An 11,925-nucleotide genomic window follows, 5' to 3' on the forward strand; every position below is an offset into this window, starting at 1 on the left:
TGCCGGGCGATATCGATATTCATCTCGATATTTTAAATTTAGTTATGTAGTATGTTAAATTTAGTCCATAATATTTTCAGTACTATTATTTCCTATGTTTTTATTTTGAATACATACTTTCCAACTTTATTTATAGGCATTTTATAGTTTTTGTTTTAAAAGTTTGTATATTTCTTCTCTTTGTGAAATTCGATATTAATAATATCGATATTTTAAAAATACCAATTGCTTTAATTTAATTTTATTTTACTTTGCCATCAAGGCATCAAGTTTCTTTCCCATATGTTTAGATATGTTTATCATGTGTATCCATATTTTAAAGGCCTTAGCCTTAATAATTATTATGGTAAGAAGTTCTGTTAGTTTTGACACCCCATACATTGAGAGAGAAGGGGGGGGGGGGGGGGATAAAATTATATTAATTGTCAGTTCAAATGATGTAATAGCAATAAACCCAAAGTGGTTCAGCAGAATTTTGTTAATTATTAAAAGCCAGAACTTTCCTTCTAATTATAATAGGGAATCTGTTTCAATTTATTTGAACTTTTTCAATCTACCATTTTATTTGATTTATATGCAATTAAATTGCCATAGGTAAAAATAAACTCATTATGTCATTACACAACATGTTTATATCTTTTCATTTAAATACTCTCAAACCCTTTTTTATTCTCTATGTATTAATTAAAAGAGGGTAATTATTTGCAATTGTTTCAGTGAGATATTGGGGATGAATCCAAAAGTGATAGAGCAAATTCTTTCTTACGTCTAGCCGAGTTTTTGATTATGTAACATTTTCGTCATATTATGTAATAATGTGTTAATTTGAAATGTTTATCTTCCTCTTTATTAATGTATATGCATTGTCCTCGATAAGACGAACATTTTGGTATACAATATATGATAAGAACTCCATATTGACTGTTTTAACCATTTTTTATTAACATCACACATTTTCGGTCACAACTTTGCAATGGTAATTTTGGGGTAAAAATCGGTCTGAAATTTCAGACTTTGAACTGCCGTAACTACATTTCTAATCAAGATAGAAACAAAATTCAAACTGTTTTGTAATCTGTGTTGCCAGCTCTTTCATATGACATTGGTTTCAAGTGTGTGAGGTACATTTAGAATTTCTATTAAACTCCCACTAACACTCTACTCTTACTCTTAGTTAAAGTAAAGCCAAAGCGGCCATTACTGACTATTCACAGTCTTACACTCTTACTCTTACTTTTTACACTTACATTTATTACTATTACCTACTTACTTTCAATTTCTTCAGTTTTGGATTTTCATTCCCATTTCCCATTCTTTATTTATTATATAAAATTCTCTCCACTTCCTCTTATACTTCCTCTTCCCCCTGCCTTTCTGAGAAAGTTTCTCTCAATAGATTAATAATAGAATATGATGAATATATCTGACAGTCCAGGTCTTTTTCATTATGTGGTATGTCAAAGTCAATGGTCAATGTGTATTGATAACTAATAACCATTTTAATAATTAATACCAAGCCACAACAAGCACCCAACGGCCAAAGTAGTTTATCATTAAATTATATGAGTATGGCGTCGCATATACAGCAATCTTTCATCAATTTTTTTCTTCTCTCATTCTAATAATTTACTTTAAATTTGATTAAGGCAGCATTTTTAAAAATCAAATGAAATTCTATATATCAAAGTCAAAGGACAAGAAGAAGAAGAATGGAGATAATGAGATAATAAGTTCTCCTTCAGTCTTCTGTCTTTTCCTCCTGTTCTCCCTCTTATCATCTCTCTTTTCCCGCCCGCTCCTCCTCGGGGGGTCTCCCCACGATAATTAAAAAAAATCCCCTCTTCAAGTTTAAGCGTGCTGTGAAACTACGGAAGTATTTCCTAAATTTTACATTGGCTGTTCGGAACAATGTTGATCTCCAACCCTTTCTTTTTTTAATAATAAATTACTATTATTATTATTATTATTATTATTATTATTATTATTATTATTATTATTATTATTATTATTATTATTATTGTTATTATTATTATTATTATTATTATTACTATTATTATTATTATTATTATTATTATTATTATTATTATTATTATTATTATTATTATTATTATTATTATTGTTGTTGTTATTATGATAATAAAAATTATAATAATTGCTGACTTGGAAAATTGTCGTCAAAACAGGGATTCCTATTTTTTACTATTTTCATATGTTGAAAAAAATCCAAACTAAATACTCAAAAGTTATTTATGAATTTTTGCATTTTTGACTTGTGCTCTCTTTTTATAATTTCTTTGTCTGTGTTAGATTATGGACTTAACAGCATCCTTTACCAGAGAGGACTGTACCATGCCGATACATTCACACAAGTCCAGAAATGGGGGCTAACCATGTTGGTCACTGCAGACAAAAAGTTGCAAGACTTTCTCTCACAAATCTTGTCACAAGTCAAAAGTAAGTAAACAATCGAAAATTATTAAATGAAATACTGGGTATGGTTCCTGGCCTCCCATTGTGGGCAGGGTGGCACTTACTGTGTCTTCTTTACCCTTATATATCTGTTTTCCAATTTGATTTTTGTATTTGTCTTGGAATGAAATTACTTGGTTTTGTCCTGGCCCTGGCTTGGAGGGGAACAGTCAAATGCATAGTTATTGTTTTGGAAGATGATATTGTTTTCCTTGTAAATCATCTCTCTGTTATGCAATGTTATATTTGTTATTTTGAATGTATAATGCACGCATTTGAGTGTATTACTCTTAGTTGGATCTTGTGCTTGTGACCGGATAAGACTTATAGGTGATTTCAAACTAAATTAATGGTATGCTCTTGGAATCCCTATTTGTTCCCAGTTCCTCTTTGTCTTTCTTTTTCTTGATTTAATTGTACTTCTGGCATTTTACTATCCCATTTTCTTCCTTTTTACTGGCGCTGTTATAACCTAAATGTCTTGCAAGTTCCATAAAACCCTTAAAAACAGAAGAAGAAAAAACATTACAATGAAATGCAGTTCTCTTCTTTGTTTTTAACTTTTTTACAGTACATCTGTTTCTTCATATGTGGCAAATGATTGATTTGTTTGATAAAAATTTTGTTTTACAAAAATAGTGTAGCTCACTATGATGATGGTGGCTAGAGTACACTTCACCTTCATATACAAACTTGTCGCCTCTCATGTTTTTCTAGCCAGGGATGGGATTCTTCCTTGGATCTATGGAATTCTATGATCCTCATATATCATATTACAGAAATGCTCTTTTTGTCTTACTTTAAAACATTTCCTCTGAAATTGTATCTGATGGCAAATTTCCTCTGAAATGAAATTGGCCTTAGGGTGTCCCACTCCTGTCTAGGATTTTCCCATTTTAAAGATTTAAAAAACAATCATTAGTTATAAGTACGAATCAAGAAAATCTCAGCTGTGTTGCAGTTATTTTCCTATTCAAAAGACATGACTTTTTTTTTCAAAAGAAATAATTGCCACAAAACTAGAAATACTCCAATAGGTCCAAAATTATAGAGATAAAGTTTCTCCTAAAGGGAAAATTGCTTCCCGTTGACAGTAACAGTTAAGATACTGGACTCTGCCTTATGTTTTTCTTTCCAGATTGGCTGAATGACATGACAGTAGAAAAGCTGGTACTGGTGATCAAAGATGTGGGAAGCGGTGATGTTCTGGAACGGTGGCAGTTTGATATACAATGTGACAAGACCATGAATAATGACACGTAAGCTGAAGTCGTGTTTTATAATTTAAAATAAACAAAAGCTGAAAAACCGACTTTCTGAAATTTTCCAGTTGACCGTAGTCTGTATTAGTATTAGTGAGTTGATTTAAAGGCAACAGTTGTGGGAAACTAGATGGATATAATGTATTGTTTTCTATGATTTAAGGGTGATACCATGTGATGAAGAGAAGCTTTGCATGGAATATTTTTATACAATATGTCGGTGAAAAGCCTTAAAAGTCTTACTGATTTTAAATCAGATTTTATTAAGAAAATATGCATCATTATTTTTTCAAATTATACTTTTATATTTTGTTGTCATTGTTACTAGTTGTTGTTATGACGGACCCTGTCAAAGAACAAGTTGTCCTGGTTTAAGCTCATTTCTTAGAAAGATCTAGATGTTACAAAAAAAAAAACAACTTCAAACGAGAGCAATATTCGTTTTTCTTTCATGTCACTTTTTTTTTACCTGTTTATCGAGGTCAGAAAATTACACCGGGATTGGTAACAAATGATGAGTAGTTGTCCTTAGGTCATAATTTTGAGAAAATTTACGTATTGTTTGTTTAATGATATCTCAGGAAAAGAAAGGTACTCAAAAATGGCCAAAGAGAGAAACAGAATTTGTATGGAAAAAAATAGTTATGAGAAGAAAGGGAAAAAGAGGGAAAGATATACAGGCACGACAATATAAAGGAATGGACGTCTTACATAGAAATAGGACCGCTAACAATAGGCCAAGGCTGCTATAACAGACTAATTTGGGAAATGGGAACACTTTGAATTAAATCTACTTAATCTGTGCAGTTTCTTTTAAAAATTGGTAAGAAAGAAAAAATGCTGAGCATAAATAATTTTTCTTTTCTTTTTGTGTTTTTGTTTTTTCTTTCCTTCTAATTTTAGAGCACTTAGACAAAGACCGCTGTATCATTTTAAAAAAGTTTTGAATGTAGTGGCTGAACATAATAGTCAAGGCATGTTAATCATTATTCAGTACAATCGATTGTTATTGCTGAGTTGCTTCCCTTGTGTCATGGGAAGCAGATATTAAAAATAAAATTGAGCTTTTATATCACGCAATATTCACTAAACGTACTCAAAGCGTAAGGGGGCCCTGGCTACAGCAACACTTAACATGTAGGACAGTACATTACGCCTCATTTTACACCTGAGTATGCTGAGAGAGTGTGAGTAAAGAGCCTTTTCCAAGGACTCAACTATGCGCCAAGCGAGGCTCGAACCCAGGACCTTCCGATCATAAAGCAAGTGTCATACGACAGACCACATCGTAACACAACAAAACCAAACAATTTACACTGGAATATTGCCTCATGTTTGTTGTTCCTACCCTCATCATTGATTGATTGATTGATTGATTTCTCACATCTCCCTTTTAATATATATATATATATATATATTTATTATATATAATATATATATATATATATATATATTTTTTTTTTTTTTTGTTTTTTTTTAATGAATTTATTCACAGTTTCTTTGTAATTACCTGTGGTTAGTTTGAATATATTACTGTAAAATCAGGACTGTCGTGATTTGACAATCTCAGAAAAATTTAAAGACTAGTGCGGCTATGTGGTCTTGTGGTATGACACACTTTTGGATCGGAAGGTCCTGGGTTCGAGTCTCACTCAGTGCATAGTTGAGTCCTCGGAAAAGGCTCTTTACTCACATTCTTTTACCGTGTAAAATGAGTACCTGGCTGTCAACAGTCGAACAAATTGTAATATCGCCTAACAGGCGTCATGTCTTGTTCTACATGTTACGTGCTGCTGTTGGTTAGTGACCCTTTGTTAAGCGCTTTGAGCACGTTTAGTGGATATTGCGCTATATAAAAGCTCAAGTTTTTAAAGACAAGGTTACCAATGTTCTGTATATTATATTTACAGAATTCAGTATGTTATAAATCCTAAGTCTATGTATATTTTCCAATCACCTGCTAAATGGAAAAAAAGTTAAGTACATAATGTCTTTTTACTGGAGTTCAGCACTCAGCAGTGTTGATGGTTTTCCTCGGATCCTCGATTTTGGAGTCCAGAGGAGGAATTTCCTCCTTTTAAAAATTCCATTTTCTCGAAACAATGTGCTAGCAATGAGAGAGTTGATGTGTGGTGGAACACCAAGGTGCAGTTTCCCACTGTCCAGAAGTTAGCTAGAGTATCAATGATAGTCTATCATCTCAATTGCTCTAAAAGCGGGGTTTAGGCAGTAAAAATGGGGCTTAAAGGCAATCGTTCAACATTTTCCTACTTTTTCACTTTTTGTCACCATCAGCACTGACTCAGAAAGTAGTCCGTCAATGTGTTTGCGTAAAAGTTCAGTTAATTTTTGCCTCTCTATTTGGCAACCATGTAAAGAAAAAGTTAAAAAAAATTGGACTGTTTTTGTTTGTGGGGATGACCCTTGCATTACTCGGGCTTAAGCTTTTTTTGACTAGCAAATTAAAACAAGGAGCAGAAAAAGATCTGAATCCAGTAGATTATATTATGTACTGCTGTTTAGAGTCATGATGGTATTGTGTGTTTGGGTGACCCATTTTAGCTCTTGAAAAACGAGTTGCTCTGTAGTAACTGTTATTATCTGATAATGGCCAAAGTTCGAAAGGTCACATGCTTTACATTGTGTGTCACTTTGTTCAATTTCAATCTTTCTCACTTCAATTATCACCAGGAAACGAGAGGCTGACATGAAAGAGATTAAGGACGGAATTCGATCCGTGATTCGTCAAATAACAGCATCGGTGACATTCTTGCCCTTTCTCGATACAGAATGTAAGTCGGAAGTTATTGTTCTTGTCATTTATATTGTTAAGATGTTTAACTCAATAGATAAATCACTAAAAAAAATCGTATTCAAATGGGCCTGGTTCAACCTCGGATGACATAGCGCTTTTATTCTCAATTTTATTATTATTATATATATTATTCTGCATATAGTGACATCGTAACACAAATAAAACCAGGAGTGAAATAGCTGAGTTGATAGGGCATTGGACTAGCAATGACTATGAAAAATGTTTTTTTCTCTTTTTGAGGAAAATTTTTGTCTAAAATCCAAGCCCTATCTCCACTGAGTAAAAATGTTTTTGAATTTTGAAAATCCATTCATAAATAAACAAGTTATACAGTTTTAAAGGTGTCATTATTTGGATGACCCGCAAAGAGGAAAAAAACGCGAAAATATGGGACGCTTTTTCCGCATTTATTTTTCGACCTTTCGTTGTATCTTGCGTAATAAGTGGATTAAAAGATTGAAACTTGAAGAGCAAATTAGGATGGTGTTTTGTAAAATACGGGAAAAGTACTCGTCATATTCATATGAAATTTTACAACCAAAAAGAAGAAATGTTCATGTATTACCTTGTCAGCGACAAAACCTCCACGCCCGGTAGTTTTAGAAATATTTTACTCCAAAGAGTAAAAATCTATTTTTAACGGTCTTCTGGTAATCGCACGAGTTTTGTCGCTTGACATAATCTAAAATGATCCTTTTTTCTAACTATGTGCCAACTTTCAGTCATATTCATCGATAAACAGCGTCGTAATTCATTTTTTAAAATAGCATATACAAAACGGCTTCGTCCCATATTTGACGCGAATTCGGGCACTTCGTGAGCGAAAAAGACGCCCAAAGATTTGTGCGGGATAGTCATTGCTACATTGGACTAACACTGAGGACCTGGATTAGAGGTCTACTGTTGCCAATGTCTTGTTTTGTCAGAAACTTAGACGCTATTATCCTTTTTGCAGCACTTCCCTGTCTGTGTCTTATACCTTATTATTATTATTATTATTATTATTATTATTATTATTATTATTATTATTATTATTATTATTATTATTATTGTTATTATTATTATTATTATTATTATTATTATTATTATTGTTATTATTATTATTATTATTATTATTATTATTATTATTATTATTATTATTAATATTATTATTATTGTTATTATTATAATTGTTTTTGTTTTTGTTATGATGATCATCACCATACCTAGTACATTATTTATATATCACAGTTAGAAATTTTTTCTGATGCAGTCTACTCTGGTCATTATAGATGGCAATGTTCATATTATGTTATCTCTTCTCCTTATTGTTTCCAGGTTGCTTCAACATCCTGGTGTACACAGACAAAGGGTGTGAAGTCCCCGACACTTGGGGGGAGACAGGACCCCATCTCATTTACAATTCAGAGGAAGTTCGACTCAAATCTTTTTCAACGACTGTTCACAAGGTCAACGCATCTGTGGCTTATAAAAAGTGTGATTAGAATTTCAAATTAAAAAAAAATAAGAAGAAAAAGAAAAGAATCAAACTTACTGAGGACTAAAAATGTTTGTTTTTTTTGTTTGTTCATGAAAATATTAGAATTACTTTATTTTGATGATTTGGATGCAAGTTCCATAATCCAAATTTATTGTGAATTTTGTAACAATAATTAATATCTTGGAACGATAAGGTAATACAGTTGGTAACAATTTTTCCTGCTTCATGAATAAAAGGACAAGAGATGATTGTACGAGTATGTAACTAAAACTAGATCAAAGATGTACACAGTGAAGGGTCCTTTGTCATTTTTAGATATATTAGTATGTAAAAAATATGAAGGTCTCTCTCCCTTATACTTGTTGACAATTTATAATTTATCAGTGCTGATGGTTTTCCTCGGATCTGCGGAAATCCGCGGTTTTGAAGTCAAAGGAGAAATATTACATTCGCCTCAATCAATGTACTGACAGTGAGAGACTTGATGTGTGGTGGAATGAATAGGTGTAGATTCCCACTCTCCAGAAGTTAGCTAGAGTATCATCTTAATTGTTATAAATTGAGGGTTAGGGCAGTAAAAATGGGACTTAAACTTTACGACAATCTTTCAAAATTTTCCTTTTTTTTTTTACTTATTGTCACCATCAGCACTGATATTATAAATTTGTTATTACAAGGTAAACCAAATCCTCACTCCGATGTGTATTCATGTTATGTTTTGTTTTTTTTTCTTAACGTGATTGGATGTTTGAAGGAATATAAAAGTCACTTTTATTTCATTTAACTTGTTTGGGAAATGTCAGTAGCATACATTAAATAACCTTTGAATTAGAGTTGTGGTTAAAGGCATTAATTTCTATTTGAATCTAAAAAGTTTGAATGCCTTGATTTAATTGGCAAATACAGTTTTTTTAATTTTGAGTCAAAGTTGGCCAAATTTGATTTTCTTCCTACAGATTCCGATTTTCAAAATAAAAGTTTTAGTGGCAACTTCGAGGATATGATATTATGGTTGTTAGTTTTGACAAAAAGGTAGTTATGTGACCAAATCAAACTTCACTTCATCAATTCTAGAAATATTTCAAAATTCTAGTTCGCGGGTGGTTGGATGGGAGCATCACCCTTGAATCATATACCTATGATGTTCGCATGGGTGTACGATCCGATAGTGATGTCGTTTCTTCTTCTCTTTACTAGCCTATCCTGCTTCTATGGTTTGTGATTGTATTTTTGACAGGGGATATTTTTTTTTCTGTAAATCTTCTGCCTGTTTGTTCTTGGTTATTTATAATTTAGCTTATGATATCTTTAGGTTATGATTTTGATTTACATTTGTACTATTTTTGTTGGATTGTTTGTTTTTTTGTTTCAGCGGTCTCTCATATAACCTCAATTGTGTTGGAAGAGACCTAAAGCAACAAACAAACAAAAAAAAATTCTAGTTCTTAAATATATTTTAAAAAATAAATTTTCATTAAAAAATTACGCCCCTCCGTGCGACATCATTTGATGTTGTCGCCTAGGCATTCCGTGAAGAAATATATAGATAACCCATGGAATAAATGTGTGATATCAACAGGAATCACCCATGTTGTCAAAAGTGAGCAAATTGGGGGTTCATAATCTTTTTCAAAGAAAATAACCTGAAAGTGCTGGAAGCTGAGCTCAAACTCAGGACCTTCTGGGTCACGTTTTAATTCCTTAACCACTCTCCCCAATTTCTAAGATATTTCTTAGATATAAGGGTAAAAATCACTTAGTTTCGATTGATACAGAAGATGCTATTTTTTCCAACCAATGTACAGATATATTAAAGCTTCATGGATAAGGTATGCACATTTCTAATCATTAAAGGACCGATAGGGAGCAAAAGAACAAGATTACACATTGTTATTTATAATATCCTCAAATTTCTTTGCATTTTTCTGATTTAGGAAGTGAGTAAACCAAGTGCCTTATTGACACGAATTATAACGAGTAAACATATAAATATCCAATCCTTGTTCTCCTATTAAAATGATTGCTTCACATTGAGGGGATATATCTTCAAATTAATTACTTAAATGAGAGTAAAATGGATGGTTTATGTGGACAAACGTTTTAAACGATACTTTACAATGATTACGTTAAATAATTCATGAAACATACTCTTTCTTTGACCACCCAGGATTTATTCATCTTTGTATGTATGTGTGTGTGTGTGTGTGTGTGTTATTATCCTCATTATTATTATTATATTATTATTATTATTATTTTTATTTTCATTTTATTATCATCCATCATTGTTATTGCTTTTCTTCTTATGTTGTGTGTGTGTGTGTGTGTGTGTGTGTGTGTGTATGCGTGTATTTGGGAGATGTGTTTGCACGTACGTGAGAGAGTGATTGAATGGCTTGGAATGTATATGTGTATGTGATGATGTGAATCACTAATAATTTCTAATCAGTTGGAATGATGGTAATCATAAATTCATTACCTTGACTCGGTACTTATTCTTACTATCATTGTTTTTGTATTATTATTATTATTATTATTATTATTATTATTATTATTATTATTATTATTATTATTATTATTATTATTATTATTATTATTATTATTATAATTATTATTATTATTATTGTTATCTTTATTTTATTATTATTATTAATATTATTATTGTTATCTTTATTTTATTATTATTATTATTATTATTATTAATATCACATCATTATTTTTATTAGTATTATTGTTATTATTATTATTATTATTATTGTTATTATTATTATTATTATTATTATTATTATTATTATTATTATTATTATTATTATTATTATTATTATTATTATTATTATCATCATCATTATATTTTTTTAAATTGTTATTATTATTTATAATAATAAAATTATAACATAATCTCGATTTGTAAGATGGAAGAGGGATCTATGGTGCTTTGTTGTATTTTTATATTACACATTTTGAAAATGAAGGAGAATAAGTTTTTGGCTTGGTTATTTGGACCCCAAGTATCTCAAGCTCTGATAGATTTGACCAGTCTTGTTGTTCTGCGTGGGGATTCTGACTTCCCACAGTGGGCAGCGAGGCACTTACTGTTTCTTCTATCCCCCTGTATCTGTTTTCCAACATGCTCTCTGTCTTTGTCTTGGAATGGGATTACTTGGCTTTGTCCCGGCTCTGACCGAATACCCTGGCTGGGAGGGAAACAGTCAAATGTATAGTTCTGGGAGATAATATTTTTTGTCTTGTAAATCATCTGTCTGTTATTCACTGTATTATTTTTGTTTTACAAATTATATATGATTTGCTCCCATAGCGGGCAGGGAGGTACATACTGTGTCTTCTATCCCCTTATATCTGTTTTCCAACATGCTTTCTGTCTTTGTCTTGGAATGAGATTACTTGGTTTTGTCCTGGCCCTGGCCCGAGTCCTGGCTGGGAGGGAAACAGTCAAATGCATAGTTATTGTTTTGAGAGATGATATTTTTTTCCTTGTAAATCATCTCTCTGTTATGTATTATTATATTTATTTTTAATGTATGATGTAAGCATTTGAGTGTATTCCTCTTTGTTGGATTTTGTGCTTGTGTCCAGATGAGACTTATAGGTGATCTCAAGCTAAGTACATTGATGGTATGCTCTTGGAATCTACATCTGATCCCTATTTGTTCCAATTCCCCTTGTCTTACTTCTCTTGGTGCTTTAATTGTAATTCTATAACTTTCGACTCTCCCATTTTCTTCCTTTTCACTGGCGCTAAATATAACCTAAATGTGTTGCAAGCGCCGTAAAACCCTTAAAAACAAAAAACAATATCTATGAACTTGTAAACTTTTGGCTGGGATTCCTGGTTAGTTGGACCTGTGCTTGTACCATGGAAAGGACTTTTAGGTGATCTCAAA

The 11,925-nt window shown here is 31.6% G+C and overlaps 1 protein-coding gene across 1 annotated transcript in view; it reads left to right on the forward strand.

Moving 5' to 3' along the window:
• LOC144972321 (mitotic spindle assembly checkpoint protein MAD2A-like) overlaps positions 1–10,711 on the forward strand; it is an 11,573-nt gene extending 862 nt beyond the window's left edge. The window contains exons 2-5 of the mRNA XM_078913413.1: positions 2,308–2,454; positions 3,608–3,728; positions 6,423–6,523; positions 7,864–10,711. Coding sequence (XP_078769539.1) covers positions 2,308–2,454; positions 3,608–3,728; positions 6,423–6,523; positions 7,864–8,030 — 536 coding nt within the window. The 3' untranslated portion in view covers positions 8,031–10,711. The remainder of the gene's footprint in view (positions 1–2,307; positions 2,455–3,607; positions 3,729–6,422; positions 6,524–7,863) is intronic.
• The last annotated feature ends 1,214 nt before the right edge of the window (positions 10,712–11,925 follow it).

This window comes from Berghia stephanieae, chromosome 5 (assembly GCF_034508935.2).
Source record: "Berghia stephanieae isolate SIO BIC M18660-M18661 chromosome 5, UCSD_Bste_1.3, whole genome shotgun sequence".
Taxonomy (NCBI): domain Eukaryota; kingdom Metazoa; phylum Mollusca; class Gastropoda; order Nudibranchia; family Aeolidiidae; genus Berghia; species Berghia stephanieae.